The sequence below is a fragment of the Tenrec ecaudatus genome, chromosome 9 (assembly GCF_050624435.1).
Source record: "Tenrec ecaudatus isolate mTenEca1 chromosome 9, mTenEca1.hap1, whole genome shotgun sequence".
Classification (NCBI taxonomy): Eukaryota; Metazoa; Chordata; class Mammalia; order Afrosoricida; family Tenrecidae; genus Tenrec; species Tenrec ecaudatus.
In genome coordinates, this window is record NC_134538.1 from 151,758,332 (window position 1) to 151,777,222 (window position 18,891).

Sequence of the window (18,891 nt, forward strand, 5' to 3'; positions counted from 1 at the left end):
GAGTGGAACACAGCCCGGCCCACCAGGCCGTGAAGATGATGTTCCTGAGTAGAGCAGTCAGTCCACAGAGAGAACAACATGGCTGGCCCCACTATGAAAAATGATGCGAATTAGTGACTAAGGGCGATACAGGGGACAGCACCAGAGACACAGTGTGGGAACTGCACCTGATCTGATCCCACCACACCAAGGCAAAGCACTGGGGGAGTGCAGCGGAACAGCAAGGGAATGGAGTGGCAAGGTCCCCAGGGAATGCTGAATGTGGACTTTGGGGCCAGGGCGTGGTGCCCCAACAGACTGGACTGGAAAACGCTGCTAAGGGCCAGCAAACGATCCCTGAACTAACTACAAGCTTTTCTTTCTTGATGTGTTTTGTTTTGTTCTTTGTCAGTGGTTTGTTTTTGTTGTTTTGTTGTCTGGTTGTATACTGCTTTGTTTTCCTCTGTCTTGTTTTCGTGCATGTTAGTGTCTCCACAAGTCTGTCTGAATAGGACAGGCTGGATGAACTATCTGGAGGAAAAACAATGGGACCGACAGTTCCGGGGGACTTGGGGTGGGGGTGTGGCGGGAGTAAGGAAGTGGTGTTAACAAACACAGGGACAAGGGAACAACATGGAACCCAAAATGGTAGAGAGGGGGGAATGGCAGGCCTGGTGGGAATTGATCAAGAGTAAGGTTTCTTAGAGAAGAGGTATACTCTAGCCCAGGTGGGGACGGAGCATGGTGGTAGGGCAGGAGGAAAGGCAAGGAAGATGGAGGAAAGAGCTAGGAGTCAAAGGGCATTTATGGAGGTCTAGACAAAGACATGTACATGAAAATATATATAGGAGGATGGGGAACTAGATCTATGTGTCTATATTTATAGGTTAAGTATTAAGGTGGCAGAAGGACCTTGGGCCTCTACTCAAACACTCCCTCAATGCATGAATACTTTCTTTTATTAAATTGGAACTCTATGATGCTCACTCTCCCGACACAACTGCTGAAGCCAAAGTGGGTGAACAAGTAAATGTGGTGAAGAAAGCTGATGGTGCCTGGCTATCAAAAGAGATAGTGACTGGGGTCTTAAAGGTTTGAAGATAAACAAGCGGCCATCTAGCTCAGAAGCAACAAAGTCCACATGGAAGAACACACCAGCCTGTGTGATCGAGTGGTCCCAAAGGAATCAGTTATCAGGCATCAAAGAACAAAAAATCATTATCATTGACTGCACACCTCCATGATAGGATCGCTGAAGACAAATGGGTGCATAAGCAAATGTGGTGAAGAAAGCTGATGGTGCCCGGCTATCAAAAGAGATAGTGTCTGGGGTCTTAAAGGCTTGAAGGTGAACAAGCGGCCATCTAGTTCAGAAGCAAAAAAGCCCACATGGAAGAAGCACACCGGCCAGTGCGATCATGAGGTGCCAAAGGGACCAGGTATAAGGCATCATGCAAAAAAAAAAAAAGATAAATGTGTATATATGTATTTGTGTGTGTGTATGTATGTATATATATGTGTGTGTGTGTGTATATATACACACACACACACCATATTGAATGAAGGGGGAAGTACAGAGTGGAGACCCAAGGCCCAAGTGTCGGCCAATGGAGATCCCCTCATAGAGGGGTTTAGGAGAGGAGATGGGTCAGTCAGGGTGCGAGGTAGTACCGATGAAGAACACAGCTTTCCCCCAGATCCTGGATGCTTCCTCCCCCCAACTACCATGATCCGAATTCTACCTTGCAGGGCTGGATAGGGCAGAGGTTGTACACTGGTACATATGAGGGCTGGAGGCACAGGGAATCCAGGGTGGATGATACCTTCAGGACCAAGGGTGTGAGGGGCGATGCTGGGAGAGTGGAGGGTGAGTGGGTTGGAAAGGGGGAACTGATTACAAGGATTCACATGTGACCTCCTCCCTGGGTGAGGGACGGTGGAGAAGGGGGGGAAGGGAGACTCCAGATAGGACAAGATATGACAAAATAACGATGTATAAATTACCAAGGGCACATGAGGGAGGGGGCAGCGGGGAGGGAGGGGAAAAAAAAAAAAGGACCTGATGCAAGGGGCTTAAGTGGAGAGCAAATGCCTTGAGAATGATTGGGGCAGGGAATGTATGGATGTGCTTTATACAATTGGTGTATGTATATGTATGGATTGTGATAAGAGTTGTATGAGCCCCTAATAAATTGTTTTTAAAAATTTTTTTAAAAAAAAGAAAAAAAAGTTTCTAGAAAATTCCATCACCATTGAATTCCACGCCCCTCCCCACTCGAACTTTGAAGGTCCCAGAGACTATGGCGAGAGCTCCCAGATGTGGGGCAGGGAGCGCCTCTGGTGTCATTTCAGCTGGGCTTGAGTCATTAAGAGGCTCAGCTCTGTCAATGTAACAGAAGGACAGAATTAAAACTCACCACCCTAGAACTCCTCCTGGACATTTCCCAAACCGTGGCAGGTCAGCCAGACAATAATTACCTCTAATTGGCCCTCCTACAAGCTTCCCGGCTTTCCACCTGGAGGCGAGTGGCACTCAACAAGCAAAGTAATTTCGTCTCATCTCTGGAAACATCAAAGGCAAATCAAAGAAATCGGTTTCCAACCGGATGCTTTAAAAAGTAAATGAACTCTAGTCGGAATGCACAGGCGGGGAAACTTAGTAGTCCCAGTTAAAAAAAAAAATCTTGCAGGAACTCTGAGCTCTGCAGTTAATTACTCAAATAAGCAAGGATCAATAAACAAAATCCCAAACACGGTGCACCCTTGAACTTAAAATGTTCTTGTTTGAAATACTACTATATGAAGGGGAAAAAAATAAAAAGAGCTATCATTCCAGCAGGATCTTCATTTATCTAACTAACGGTGGGCAATTAATATTTCATATAACCATGTAGGCTGAGCTGGATCCTTAATGGATCGTATTGATTAAGGAGGAAAGTTCAATGCTGATGGTCCTGGAGGGGAAAACAGAACGATTTGTTATCTCATGCGAGACGGAGCCCCCACTTGGTGAGCTCCTGGCCACAGAGCCACTGGCTGGACGAGGCTGGGCCGGAACAAAGTGACAGTTGACGGGCTACCACCAGTAGCCCAGGAAGCGAGCCCTGGCTGCCACCATGGGGACACAGCAGGGCCTTACAGGTCATGGATCTAGAACACAGCTGGGTTGGCCAGGCTCGCCTTCTGGGGCTCACATTGTTCTGTGAGCACAGCCAGGGGGCCCTCTCAACCCTGAGACGGCTGCAGCATGTGCTGTGTCTGGGACCCACCTCCCCACACTTGTCCCGGGTGGTCGCCTACTCCAGCCAGCTTCTGCAGGGCCCTCCTCTGCTGGAGGGGTCAGTCAGGATGTGGAGAGAGGTCTAACCTCCAAGTGGCAGTAACACTGCCAGGTCTTGCCCTCTACTGCCTCTGAGAAGAACTAAAAGAACAAAGTGGGTGGATCCATTAGAAGGGCTGTCATATCAATGTTGCCCTGGTGGCGCAGTGGTCAAAGTGCTCCGCTGTGAATCACACTGTCAGTGGTTTGAACCCTCTAGGAGAAGGCGGTGGCGATGATGAGGTCCGCTTCTGGAGAGGTGGCAGTGGAAAGCCCTCTGGGGGCAGTCGTACCCTGCCCTATGTGGGCACTATGAGTTGGAATCCACTCGAAGGCCGTGGGTATCCCTGAAAGAGGGGGCAGCATTCATCACCTAGGATTCCCTTTCAAGCCAAACAACCCTGAGGACACACTAGACACAATGCTGAAGACTCGGGCTAGCCTCAGCTCTCCTGTCCTGCTTGGAAACCATCATATTCCTCCTTGGAGAGTTGGGGCTGCTCGCACCTTGCGCCTGCCCTCAGCTACAGAAAGAGCTCCAATGGCAGCCAGTCTCTCAGAGCTGAGCAAAACAGCAACTTCAGACCACTTTTCTTCCCCTGGATCAGGCTCAATGCCAACCTCCAGTAAACAACATTAAAAAACAAACGAGCCAAACCCAGGGACAAGGGAGCAACAAGAGATCTAAAATCAATGGCGAGGAGGGCATAGAATGCCTGGTGGGGTTCAATCAAGAGCAATATAGCTGAGAGGCAGCGCAGAGAGCGAATGAAGGTCGAACCTGATAGTGGGAGACGAAAGTGAAAACAAATAGAGGAAAGAACTAGGAGGCAAAAGACATTTATAGAGGTATCTCCATAGGCATGTACATATGTAACTATATAACAGGGATATAAGTCTATGTACATATATTTATAGGTTAAGTATCAAGGTAGCAGATGTACATTGGGCCTCAAGTCCTCCCTCTACACAAGAACACGTTGTTCTAATAAACTGGCATTCTGTGATGCTCACCTGCCCAACACAATCGTTGAAGACAAAATGGGTGCATAAGCACATGTGGTGAAGAAAGCTGATGGTGCCAGGTATTAAAAGATAGTGTGTCTGGGGTCTAAAAGCTTGAAAGTAAACAAGCGGCCATCGAGCAGGGAAGCAACAAAGCCCACATGGAAGAAGCACACCAACCTGTTTGATCTTGGGGTGTCAGTGGGATCAGGTATTAGGCATCAGAAGACCCTAAACAAATACCATTTCAATGCAAACGAGGGAGTTTGGAATGGAGACGCAAAGCCCATCTGTAGACAGTTGGACATCCCCTCACAGAAGCATCACAAGGAAGGGACAAGCCAGCCTGGGTGCAGTATAACACTGAGGAAACACAACTTTCCTCTAGTTCTTTAATGTTTCCTCCCCTGCCACTAACATGACTCCAGTTCTACCTTACAAATCTGGCTCGACCAGAACATGTACACTGGTACAGATAAGAGCTCTTGACACACAGAATCCAGGACAGAGAACCCCTCAGGACCAATGAAAGTAGTGATACCACGCGAGTAGGGGGGAGGTGACAGAGAAGGGGGAGACAGGGGAAACTGATCACAATGATCAATGTACAACCCCCCCTCAAATTGGGACAAACAACATAAACATGGATGAAGGGCCAGCAGATGGCCTAGAATATGAAAATAAAAATAACTTATGAATTATCAAGGGTTCACCAGGGTGGGAGAGGAAGGGGAAACAAGAGGGGCTGATATGATGGGCTCAAGTAGAGAGAAAATGTTTTGGAAATGATGCTGGCAATATATGTGCTTGGTACAATTGATGTATGGATTGTTACGAACACCCCAAAATGATTTATTAAAATAAATAATTAAAATGGCAAAAACTTAAATAAAAAACAAAAGGAGCAAGCAACTGAACAAACAAAACCAACAACTTTTAACCTTGTAAACTTTCTGAGCTACAGTAACTTCCAGGGGGTGGTAGTGGTTACATTTTACAGATGGGAGCTGCAAGTGGGAGTAGATGTGAAGAATGATCTGCCTGGGGTCTGTGTCTCCAGTGGGCGTGCCCCAGTGTCACAGACAAAGCCTCCTCCTGAACACAAGTACCACTTCCTCCTAATGGAGAAGGCCCTCCAGCAACACAGGCATGCCTTCCAGAGAACCTGTGGCATCATGATTTATGGCTCTGTGTAAGGAGAGTGGACACAATGGAAGTGATGTTATTAAAAAACAACAACCCCAAACCCACCACCAACCACCTTGAACTTGTGAAAAGGCAAGTGTAACCCCCAGAAGCAGATGCAACAAAAGCTGGGAGACGAGTTACTGTAGCTAGCACGTTGCCTCTCCAGTTCCTATGGCTCTTTCTGAATAATCAAGATGTCACTTGGCTCCAAGACCCTGGGGAATAAAATGTCACCACGGCAGCTGGTGCGTTCCTGCTCGCAGCCCTTTGAATTAAAAAAAGGGGCAGAAAGGCCTAACGCAAATGCAGGATTTAATTAGTTAGAAGAGGCCCAAATCCTTGCCAGAAACCCTGCTCTTCCTGTAATATCACATTCTTTTCTTCTTGAGTAAACTTTTCATTATGAGGGCGATAGCTTCATAATGCAATAATTCTAGTTGGAATGTAACTCCTGCAAAGGAACCCCCGGTGTGAGGAGAGGCAGCCAGCTCACGTAATGCTGTTTTAATGCAATTGCTGTGCGGCAGAGATCAAGTCAACTCGGTCATTTAGACGGTGATCAATGTGAATTAGTGTCTTACTGAGATACACCATTTGATCAGTTAGAAATCGATCAATGAGAATCAGAGATAAAACATTTATCATGCACATTTGCTCTATCTGATGCATTCGGCACTGGAGGAGGCTCTAAGTAGACATTAGTAAGTGTTGGAGATGGTGTGCGGATACAAATGCGCGGCCAACAGGAGAGAGTGTTAAGTCTCCTGATAAGGCAGGCGGAGTCAATGAAACATACTGAGAAAAATGCAAACTTCTCAAGTAAGTTTTCATTAGGAGCAACTGAGGGAAGGTTAAGTGGCCCAACTTCCAGAGGGGGCTGAAGCAGATTGAACACTGTCCATGCAGCACAGTTAAGTCCCATTCATCTAAGATTTCCAAATTAAAGCCACACTGACATTCAGGTTTGTGCATCGACAGAATTATAAATTTGCCAGTCAAAAGCTTATTTAATTATTTTACAGGCAATTAAGCAGGATCTTTAAACAGGGTGGCTGAAGAACGGCCCAGGAACCACGTTGTAATTATACCATGAGAAACAACTGCTGATAAGATGGGCATTCACTCCCAACTCACTGCCATCCGGTCACTTCCGACCCATAGCGACCCTACAGGACAGGGTCGGGCAGCCCTGCGGGGTTTCTGAGACTGACAGCCTCGTCCTTCTCCCGCGGAGTAGCTGTTGGTTTTAAACTACTGACCTTGAGGTTAGGAGTCCAAGGCGTGTAACCACTATGCCACCAGAGCTCCACAAAGCCCAGCTGTTAAAAATCGCACACAACCAAAACGGGTGGGGGCAATAAATAAATAATAAAATAAAAATCGCACCCCACGGAGAGAAACTGACCGAGGCGGTAAGCCCAAACGAAATCTACAAAGCCAAGGACATTTTAAAGTTAGAGGGCTTTGTGTTCAAGAAAACCTTTGAATCCAGAGTAATGCTCACCCAAACCCACTTTATCTCTCAGAGTTTTGCATAGAATTCCTTAGACTGTCGAAAAATCACCTAAACCACGTCTACAGGGCAACTAATCTTTTAATACCTTAGAAAGATCACCCCAAGCTTCTTCCAGGAGCCTAACTTCCTAAGTCAGTCTCAACAACTTCATTGGAGGATAAAAGGGAGAGCCGGCTTCGCATCAGGCACACAAAGGAGAACTGCAGCTCAGGCCTGTTTCACAGACGCCCCCTCCTTTCTACGTGCCTGGAGCTCAAAGAAACGGATGGCGAAACACTGAAAAGTCACACCTATAACGTAACCACTCCCAAAAATAGTCACCTCCAATAGAGGTGTCATTTCCCATACACACACGCACGCACACACATGTATCCACCCCACAGGAGATAGAAAGGAGGCACTTTATTATTATCGATAAGGCAACTGTGGTGCAGATGTCACTTTCTTGTAAATGCATCTAATTTGCTTGCCGTTTCATTCTCTATTGTTTACACTCGCCTCACCATTTCCTTGGTATTGGTCTTGTTTTATATTGTAAGAGACAGCTCATGTGTGTATAAATCCTCCTCAGAACATTTCTTTGTACTGTGTTGGACTACTGACTGCCGAGGTCGGTGGTTCAAACCCCACAGCCTCTCCTTGGGAGAAAGGCGAGGCAGTCTGCTCTGGGTAAGTCTTAACCCGAGTGGTGCTCAACCTTCCTAAAGCCGCAACCCTTTAATATAGTTCCTCATGTTGTGGTGAGCCCAACCCTAACATGATTTTCGTTGCTAGTTCATCACTGTAGTTTTGCTACGGTTATGTACCAGGCGACCCCTGGGAAAGGGTCGCTCCACCCCTAAAGGGGTCGCAACCCATCCATTAAGAACCTCTGGTTGAGAGCTACAGCCCTGGGCACCCTCTCTCAGGTTGTGTTTGAGCTGACTCTGGCAGATGGGTGACTCTGTGTATCGGGTCAGAACTGGGCACCCGGGTTTCCAAAGGTTGATTTTCCCAGCAGATCAACCTGAGCAGACACCTCTGAGTAGGCTAGAATTCCCACCTTTTCAGTTAGCAGTTAGCCTGCACTGCTAAAGGGCTTTCACTGCAATCCAGAGGAAAGAGCCACGAGTTGAGAGGAGGAGCAGGGTAAGCACGCGGACCCGTGGGCAGGCTGGCCTGCTCAGCTGCATCCTTTCAGATGCTCCTGTGGTCCCTGCTTTATGGCCTGCTTCCTCAAGCTAGACTGGTTCTAGGTGAGGGTCTGACGTCATCTTGATTTTGTTTGGGGAAAAAACCTACTATTTTGTAGCTGGAACAGGACTGAATGCTTGCATCAAAGCTAACATTGATTGAGTGTTTATGTGATGTCAGGCCTGTGCTAACAGCACATGCAGGGTGACACCCTTCAGACATACTTTCTGTTGTTGTGGAGGAATTGCCTGCAGGTACATCTTGTGTCCCTGTGTGTCCTCGCCTTAGCTAATTCTCCTCTCTGACTCCCTCTGCAAATGTGGTGCTTCTTTCTGATCCTAGCCATCAGTGCCAGGTCACATCCCACAAGCTCCAGAAGCTACCACCCTCCTGAGCCTAGAAGCCGTTCACCAACCAGGAAGCTCAGCTGGGCTCCGGTGTCCGGCGATCGGCATGGCACCGTCGCTGAATCACTGCCTGTACGGTGAACCACACCTTGAGCCGTCGGCCTCTGTGGAGCGCTAGTAGCACCTGCAGGGCCCCTCCGACATGCCTGTTTCCCACCAACAAGAGTCTGCTCATGAACATAAACACTCATGTATGCATGGCTTAGAGCCCCTCTATCAATAACAAAGACTTTACTCGTGCAGGAAGTTCCAAAGGTTTAGAGAGCACCTTCTAGGAGCCAGTGACAAGATAAGTGTGCAGCCCTGGGGAGACTAGAAAGGGAACGATTAGTTAGGAAACATGATTTCCATTAAGCTGAGCTATGGAATGTGGAGCCGGCACCGCAGAGCTGGGAACTAACCAGTCGTAAGCAAAAGGCTGCAGCTCTGCCTTACAAGTAACAGCAACGGGCGATGAAGTGACAGGGAGAGCTGATAATGGAGATTTCAGTTGGCTTGGGAAAAGCAAAGCAATTTCTCTTGAATAAAAGCTAGATGCTAAAGATGCTGCCCCCCCTCCCTACACAGAGTGATTTAGTTTTTGTTTTTTTCTTCCTTAGTGACTGAAGTTATATAGCTAACATTTTATAGCTATTGTGAGGAAAGAAAGTTCTTGCAGGGACATAAACAACACCACAAATTCTCCATCCAGATTCCCTTAATTCCTATTGAAATAACAGTATGTGATATTATTTTAAAATATTTATTAGGGAAGCAATTATCATGCACCACAGTACAACTTTATAGTTTGTTGTTTTTAAAAAACTCATTGTCTCAACATTCTATTTCCTGCTGGCTCTTCTCCAACGAACTCCAAGCCCGACGCTCGGTGGCCTGGGGGTGCAGCAGTTAAGTACCCTCGGCTGACCCAACCCACCCCTCAGTCTACGGATGAAGACGGCAGCCTTGCCGGCTCTACGGGGCAGTCTCCCACGGTTCTGTATGGTGGCGATGAATCAGAACCCACCTGTGACTGAACCCGCCGAGGGCAACGCTGGCTCTACTGCCGTACCGAGCGACAGCCTAGGCGCAGTTCTACTCTGTCCTATAGGGGTGCACTGAGTCGGCATCCACTTGATCACAGTGCTTCAGTGGGCCAGGCAGTCTGCGCTGCGCTTAGCTTTCCATGTACAATGACCCTGACCACATGCACAACGCTGCCCCTGAATGGCAACTTCAAGAGTGCCCACCCCCTGTAGTTGAGATGGGTATCACTTCCATCAAAGGAAACGAACCAAAGAGCCATCAAAATCCTCCGGAGCTCATTGTCTAAGAGGAGGCTACTGGGTTCAAGTTCAGAGTCTTCAGGGTAAGGCCTGTAGGACCTAACTGGCCACACAGGCAGGAGCCAGTGGACCTGTGTGGCCCGCACGGCCATGCTGCTGTGCAAGAACACAGGGGCAGCTTTGTACGAGGCCGGGGGTCATGGTGAGTGCAGACTGCTGAGTTCCTCAGGAGCAGTCGGGTTTCTACTATGACATCTCAGTGCTCAAAGATGGGAGCATCTCTGTGATGGCTAGGTTTGGTGACAACTGGATGCACTGGTGGGAAGGAAAGGGTGGAGCCCAACTTCTCAATCAGGACACTACCCAGTGACGTCTCCTTGGGGGTGTGGTCTCTATGTAAGAGACCTAGTGGAGACCCGAGGAGCCCCAACGCCTAGTAGTTACACATTTTGGCCTTTGTAACCTTCAGCCGCTCTCCTGGAGAGAGGGGAGGCTTTCTACTCCCCAAATATCTACAGTCTCAGAAGCTCACGGAGGCAGCTCTACCCAGGCCTATAGGATTGCCTCGAGTGGGAATCCACCCGATGGCACAGAGTTTGGTTTGTGGAGACCTGGCCTCTCTCGCTCGCTTCTCTTTTCCTTTCTGCTCGCTTGGCTCCTGCACCTGGCTTCTGGGGCCCACAGCCCATATAGCCAACTGATGGCCCTGGGAGCTGCCCTGTTCCTGTGCCAGTTTAGGACCCACAAGACTCTGTCCCCACTGGCCTGTGACCTTCTCTTCCTGCCTCCTCATCTGGCAGCTGCGTGAGTCTAGACGGGTCTCCAGCAAGCATCTGACCCATGGACTTGAGCTGGCCTGGGCTGGGCCACTTCCTTGAAATAAAGTTCTTTCTTACATATATATGTTACTAGTTTTGTTTCTCTAGAACACCCAGCATCATACCATCACCTATAGCCAAGTTCACCATCACTTCTTGGGTATGAAGCTAGTGAAATCCATAATACGACATGTCAGGAAGAGTCTGTCAGGTAACATCACAAAACAGGGCAGAGCAGAAGATACAAGAAAGCCATTCTCCAAGCACTTAGCCCTCAAGTGAGAGTTCTCCCCAGTGTGCAAGGCCTCAGTTTTTGTTTATACCTGAAATCGGCACAACTGCCCGGTATGAGGGCCCACTCCCCAAGACTAGCCTCCCTCTGACACCAACTCCCAAGTTCAGGGCATTTCCCAAGCCACCCCTGGATTTGATGGCTTAGAAGTACTTAAGGAAAGAACTTGGTAAAAGCTCTCAGACTCACAAGCCAGAGGAAGCGATGCACGCATCAGAGCCAGGACGCAAGGCTTCAGGAGGTGTCATCCTTTGTGACCAAGGTGTGTGTGTGTACGTCTGTCCATCCCCGTCCAGTCATAACACAGAGTGACACTTGGGCCAGGGAAGTTCAGTGCCCCAAGTTTTCACTGGGGCTCCCTTATGCAGGCATGATGAATGCGCCCAAGTGGGTGAACTCAGTCTCCATCCCCAGAAGGACATGACAATGACAGTCCCCTTATTAGCGTAAACCACCAGGTCTGTTTGCAGAGCCCACCAGGACCAAGGAAGACACTCCAGTCCTCTGGGGACTCCCCAGGGTCAGTGGCAGGGAAGGTGGCAAACCCCTCTCCCACAAGGCCAAAACTTTCCAACTTCTAGCAAGACGCTGGCTGTGTCGGAGAAAAAGTACCCAAACCAAAGACAAACCCACAGCCAGGAGTCCACTTCAATTCATGACGATGCTAGCTAGGGTTTCAGGACCATACATCTTTATGGGGGCAGATAGTCTCATTTTTCTCCCAAGGAGTAACAGGTGCGTTTGAACCACTGACCGTGTGGTTACCAGCCCAATGCCTAATCTACAGTGCCAAAATGAAACTCACGGCCATCCAGGCATTCCTGACAGTGACGGTCCCTTTGGGTTTCAGAGGCTGTAGCGCTTTATGGGAGTAGAACGACTCATCTTTCTCCTATGAAGCATCTGGTGGTTCCCAACTGCTGACCCGGCAGCTAGCAGCCTGTGTCCAGTGCTCTACAGGAACACGGAACCCTGGGCACTCATTTGGTGGGGCACCACCCAAGCAGTAATAAAGACCTGATACAAAACAACTTATGAGCCCAGAGGCGACTGACCTTATTTACCATCCTGTTCTACCCTATGCAACTCTCCCTTAACCACCCCCGGAGCTAACCTGAGTACCCGCTGACATTTCACCCAGGGCTGCCTTCCCAATGCCCCCACCTCCTAAACACCGGTGGTCTTCTTCCGGCCTCACAGAAAACATCTTTTTTAGGAAGATCTCGCAGGTCATTTTTGCCAGAATTCATCTTTCTCTGTGATTTGCCTTAGGTTTATTTAATCATATATTTCCCATCTCAGAAGCTCATAGGGGTGGTTCCACGCTGTCCTACAGGTTACTCTGAGTCGGCACCAACTCAATGGAGGTGAGCTGAGTTTTACCTCCTAATCAAGAAATGCACAGGTGCCAAGTCAAAGGTTCTCATTACACCAAGTTTTAAAAAAAAAGTTTAAAAAATGTTGCTTCAGAAAAGAAAAGGGAGAAGAAAGGAGGAAGGATGGGAAGTGGGGATGGAGGGGGAGGGCGGATGCCGTGCATCTTTCAAACTCTTATGTAAACAATGATAATTTGTAACTTATCAAGGGGTCATCAGAGGGGGAAGGGGAGGAGGGAGAAAAAGAGGATAGCAAGGGCTCAAATAAAAAGTAAATGTTTAGAACATGGTGATGGCAACCTATGTACAAATGTGCTTGATACGACTTATACATGGATTGTTATGAGCTGTGAGAGCCCCAATAAAATGATCTTTTAATAGAATAATAAATAAAACAACAAAAACAAACACCACCACCACCCAAAAAAAAAACCCCTCAAGTGTATGTCCAACTGTATGTAAATTAATCTTGGGGGGGCGGGGATGGGACTCTCCCCTGTCCAAGAGGAGAAAATTTACATTGGAATACTGGAATCTTTGTGTTTTCAAATAAACCTCAAGCCATCCTTGGACACACACACACACACACACACACATTTTAAAATCAACATTAAAATACCATTAATATCTATTACCACAGAGCTTGCATGATAGCAGAAAGTGACGGCTCCGCCTCAGGGTGTAATCATTTTATCAAATGCTTATAAACACGCGCGAGGAGGAGGTCAAAACCCAATGCAATCTCTCAGCGAAACCTGTCACAACACTTCCTCTGCTGCGGCAATTTGCACGTGTGCTACGCACAGGGGTGACACAATGGAGCCGCTTACACGCTCAGGAACATTCTGGACAATGTCTTCCTCCCTAAGGCGAGGACTGACAGCGAGGGAAAGCCCCGGGCCGGGGGTCGCAGACACTCTGATCCATCAATTACGGAGCATTCGTTTGAACATCCATCCCAAGGACTGGGAGAGGCGGTGATTTAACATCGCCTTCATAATCAAGGGCAAGGCAGAACCTGCGATGGAAATGCATTTGGGGTGCAGGTGAAGATACAGAAACGGCTGAGAACAGGGGAAGGGCAAACCCCCACATGTGGACAAGCCCATCATTTGAGGCTACAGAGGAGAGCAAGTCTCTGTGTTTCCACTTGGGGAGGCTGCACCTTCCCTTCCCCTTCAACAGCAAGGGCACCCAACTTTGTGGGCTGTTCCCCACGACAACCTCACGCTCCACTGCTTTCCGTTTCCCCTGTGGTCCAGCAACAAGTGCTCCTGGAAGACTCGCCCCTTGAATCTAAATTCCACGACAGCCAAGAACAAGGCTGCCCTCTTGCACCCAAGCCCATGTCCCAGAATGCCACAGAATGACATGGCAATTCAGCGGCCATCCAAAAGCAACCCGGCCACACTGGCCCCTCCAGACACAGCATCACAACAGTGCTGCGGGGATACACTTACTTGAATTTCCCTTCCACTTCCTCGGCAGCTTTCTGATACTGCTCTGTGGTGACTTTGTAGAACTCGGAGCTCTGTGGACAGAGAGAGAGAAGGGGCAGTCAGGACCCAGAAAGATGGCGTCGTGCGTACAACGTACCATTTCACCCAACAGACAAAGTCTCATTTTTGGCTACTCAAGCAGTAGTGGCCCCGAGGCACTTGTGAAAAGGCCTGGACAAAATTCCTTTCAATAACAGCACGGTGGCTGGCAGAGAGGTGGGAACGAACTGAACATTCAGAGTCTGACTGCGTCACCGTCTGATTGTGCGGGAAAGATCCTGACACACCTGCTGGAAGGATCTAGCTGACCCACAGTGAAATCAGGGAACACTGGCCCCCCATTCACATCGGCCTCCTGCTCCACCAGGGTACTAACTGCATCTCAAAGGGGGCACTTCTACAAGCTATTTTTCCCTCAAGAGGGACTTTTTATATATAAATCATTTCATTGGAGGCTCTTACAGTTCCTATAACAATCCATACACAACAATTGTCCCATGCACATTTGTACGTATGTTGCCATCATCATTTGCAAAAACATTTTCTTTCTGTTTGAGCCCTTGGTATTAGCTCCTTTTAAAATACTTTTATTGGAGGCTCTTACCTCTCTTATCACAATCCTTACATTCCTCCAATGTGTCAAGTGCCTTTGTACATAAGCTGCCATCATCATTTTCAAAGCGTTCTCTTCCCACTTGAGCCCCTGATATCCGCTCCCTATCTCTTCCCCCTGGGATCTTTTTTATGGAGTGGAATTTATCCCACTATTTACCACCCACCAAACCGTGGCCATCCACATAACCGTGCATCCACCAATGTCAGCAAATTAAACAGTCCTCTCCTGAGACCAGAAGAACGACCAACTGCTCACATTAGAAGGTCTTTAACAGAGTGGGAGAAGAGCGCAGAAGAGGAATAAAGAAGAGAGAGTAGGCTTCCTGGTGGGACAGTAAACTACCGCCCTCACCCTTCAGCTCTAGAACTGAACTCCCTCCACATTAGACTCACTGGGCATCTGAGATCGAAAGGGCAGTGTTTGCCTGAGGACCAGGGTCAGAAGGGTTAGCAGAGGAGGGGACTGGAGTCGGGCAGCCCTGGGAGGAGGTGCAGTAAGAGATGGAGGGGAGGGCAATGGGCGAGCTGGATGAGTGTGGACATGAAGGGTGAAATGTAAGATGGCCCACTCACTTACTGCACAATAAACAGTTAAAAACAGCTTGCACGTGTTAACATACGTTTCTAGAGCGAAGTGAATGTGCACGTAGGCAGTGCCTACCAAGTAGCAGCAAACATGACCTCTTCTGGCTGGCTACTTTAAAACCAGTCTGGTCTTGAGGGGCTGAGACCCTCAACAATCCCATGATCCCTTACATTCTAATGAAATATCCTGCAGAACAAAAGGCACACAGGCAGATCCCACAATACAATGGTCTACAGCCCCCCCCCCCCCCACACACACACATGTCCCAAGCCCTAGGGTGTCACTCAAGTGACTGGGGGTTGTTTATTTTTTAATACATCACTGTTGCTGGGTAAGAAAATGAAAATGAAATCCCCTTCACCCTCATGACCCCCTTTGCCTTTAACAATCCGTGCTGGCCCATGACAGTCACATCCAGGTTCCTGAGATGCAGATAAAATCGATAGGTATGTGATTAGACAGCGGGCCCAGGGTGGCGGGAGACGGGACAGGTCGCCGCTGGAGATGATGGATGGCCTGCCATCAAGCCCAGGTCCCAGCCGATGCTAACATTTACTATAATCTTATTTGGGCTGCGATTTATCTTTCTTGCACCTGATCAATAAAGATGAACAGAACAGTTGTAGGGATCGATTGTAATTTTTTATCATTTTCAAGCATGAAGGTGCATTTGTGACGGGGAGACAATATCCTAAGCCTACAAGTTTCTGCCTTCTGTCTTGGCTTCCTTCTGGCCCTGTGAGGGATTGCCGCACCACTCTGTCTCACGCTCTATCAAGGGGCCATCTGTCTCCTCAGCTAGTTTAACGCCGGGTTGTCTTACAGCACCTCCCCAGGTCGAAATTGCCTTCCCTTCAAAGCACACACCAGCCACCATCTACCCCAAGCAAGCTTTGGTTTCACCTTTCACCAGGAGGGCAGCACATCTCACTACGCTCACTGCCGCTGAGCCGAGGCCAACTCAGCGACCCTATGGGACAGGGTCCAAGTTTTCCCTGGTAAGTTTCTGAGACGGTAACTATTTATGGGAGTAGAAAGCCACGTCTTTCTCCCGTGAAGCAGCTGGTGGTTTCAAACTGGGCCAGCCAATAGGAGTTACTCATCTCCCATGGTCATTGATGAAAGTCCCCCAGAATGATTATGATGAACTGCCAGATGGCCACTACCCACCTGCAGTCCGACATTTCCCTGTGTTCACTGTAAGCGCCGGCCTTGTGGAGTGTGGGCAGGCACAGGACTGCCTGGAAAGGTTTGGGGATCTCGCGTGACTCTGCCAGCGCCCCTAACCCACTGCCCAGCTTACTTTCCTACCCTGTCAAGTAGGGACGACAGCCCTCGCTAGCTCTGCTCAGCTCCGGCAGAGCTGTGTACAAGTCAAGTGAGATATATGATGGTGAGAGAAAAAGCACTGCTATAAAAGCTTAGGAATCTGTCTGTATGAAACAAAAACACCAACACGGGAAGCTGCTGCTTTCTGACAGGTCATTGACCTAAGTCTACAGAGTACAGAGCGTGGTGTTCCATCTCTCTGACCTTCAACGACACCGCCCAGTGGCACGTGGGGCATCCGGGAGGGACTCAGAGCGTGGCCCTTCTCAATGTTCCTGACTTGGGTCCACAAAGAAGTCTGAAGGGCGAGCAATGCTGGAGGGTGGATGGGATGAGGGCTCCCAAAGCCATTCTCAAGCCCTTTAAACTCTGGAAGCATGAGCAGATGCATTGTGGGATGGAAACCATTGTCTCCAACAAAAGCTCTCGGTTTTGTGGATGCTCCTTGCGTCCACTTCGGAGAGCAGACCCTCACACTGCATCCATCTTCCTAAAGGAGAGAAGGCCTGAGGAGGCAGCCAGTCTGTAACAGCGAGAGGGATAACAACTGCACCCCAAGACCTGCCTAGAGACAGTGGTGAATTCATTTACATATTCACGTCTTTAATCAAGAGAACAAAATTCATATGATAAAGAGGCTTCTAGCCTTGGCAATCCAATGGGGATGTTCTCTCCACCGGGGTCACTGAGAGCCAGAACTGACAGATGGCAGTGGGTGTGGTTCTGTTTGCTTGTGGTTTTGGCACTCCCAATAGACACTGAACTTGGAGAATTAGGGCAATGGAAGGCCATGGATGTTCAGTTAAAAGAGTGACAGTGTTACAGGTATCCAGTGAGAGTAGAGACATGCATGACCTCAGAGAGTCTTAAAAATGAAAAGCAACCACTCAATGCAAAATACCAACATTTTAATATGCCTAGGGGTGGGTGAGTGAATAATCACTGGGTACACACACAATAGAAGTTCATACAGCAGAGAGAAGAGGTGTCCTGTGGCCCAGTGGTTGGGGGCTGGGCTACTAGCTCAAAGGGAAGCAGTTTAAACCCACCTGTAGCACTTTAAGGGAACGAGGGCACAGCCTGCCTCCAAGAGGATAGACAGCCCTTGAACTCTGCCCCACAGGTTGGCTAGGAGGCTGACTTGACTTGATAGCGGGGGTGTGGGGGTGTCTGCCCTTTTCTGTTTGGGTGGGATCGAAAAAAAAGAAGCTGTATATGAGAGACTGGAACACATAATTCGAGTTTGAGAACATGGAAAAGAAAGCCTGGGAACGAAGCAGCTGCGGTTGGGTTTTTGGTGGCAGATTGCCAGGCTTTTTCCTGAGGCATCTCTGGGTAGACTTGAACCTGCTATGTTTTGGGTAGCAGACACCCAGGAACTCCAAACTCCCAATTCCAAGCATGAGCAACTCAACAACTCACTGAGTTAATTCCAAGTCATGGTGACTCTACAGGACAGGTAAAAAAAGCCCAGGCAGGTTTCTGAGACACTCTCTCACCAGGAGCAGAGACCTCATCTGTGGCTGGTGGTTTCCCACCTGTCACAGTCGGCGGCTGATTGCAAAACTTACAACGCCACCTTAAACAGAACCAAATCCACTGCCGCTGAGTCAATGCTGACTCAGAGACTCCCTGTGGGTTTCCGACACTGTACCTGGTTAGGAGAGTAGAAGGCCCGGTCTTTCTCCCTCGGAGCGGCTAGTGGTTTTGAACTGCCAACCATGCAGATCGCAGCCCCATGTGTAAGCACTACACAACCAGGGCCCCTAGGCCTGCACCACAGTGGCAACATTTTGTATGGCAGTGGTAGGAGGGGAGGACAGAAGGGAGCACTGGGGGCTTCAAATGCACTGGTGATGTTTTCATTCCTCAAAATGAGGTGGCAGTGACCAAAGTCCAAGCATTTCACGAAACACATAAACATTTCATTATCCCGCTCAGCTTCCCGGTGGCCAGGAAATAACAATGTGGCTTGCGGAGGTGTGAGAGGCTCCCTGGGCGCCCGGTGGCCCAGTCAAGGTGCTCAGTGTTCCTGAAGGCTCAGCCATTGCTGAGCTTACATTTTTCTAAATAAAAGGTACTCCGGTTAGCTTCTTATATGGAAATAGCTGTGGACTTGCAAAAAGGAGGCAAAAATAGTCCAACACGGCCACACAGCTTTCCCTCCTGCGGGCCTCTGAGATCATCACAGGGCCACAACTAAGGAAAGCCAACGGGCGCAGCCATCCTGTCAACCGAACGACACAACGTCCCCTTCCCGGCACAGGGTCCCCATCCTTTACCTTCTGTGCCCACCACTCTCTGTCCAGCTGGTGCACTGTTGTGGCTCATGGGTTTTGCTGTGACGCTGGAAAAAGGGATCACTCGTATCTCAAATACCAGTAGACTGACCCAAGGTGAACAGGTTTGCATTGGAGCTTCCAGACGGAAAATGGACAAAACTGTCCGCTTCTGAGAGACTGTGCACTGAGCACTTAACGAATGACACCCACTCGCTGCCTGGAAAGAGTGTGTGTTGGAAGAT

At 48.8% G+C, this 18,891-nt stretch overlaps 1 protein-coding gene across 3 annotated transcripts in view; it reads right to left on the minus strand.

Annotated features, from left to right (window-relative positions):
• CHCHD3 (coiled-coil-helix-coiled-coil-helix domain containing 3) overlaps positions 1-18,891 on the minus strand; it is a 289,840-nt gene that overhangs the window by 46,308 nt on the left and 224,641 nt on the right. For all 3 annotated transcript variants that reach the window (XM_075558684.1, XM_075558682.1, XM_075558683.1), the window contains one exon: positions 13,799-13,869. In XM_075558684.1, the coding sequence (XP_075414799.1) occupies positions 13,799-13,869 (71 nt within the window). The remainder of the gene's footprint in view (positions 1-13,798; positions 13,870-18,891) is intronic.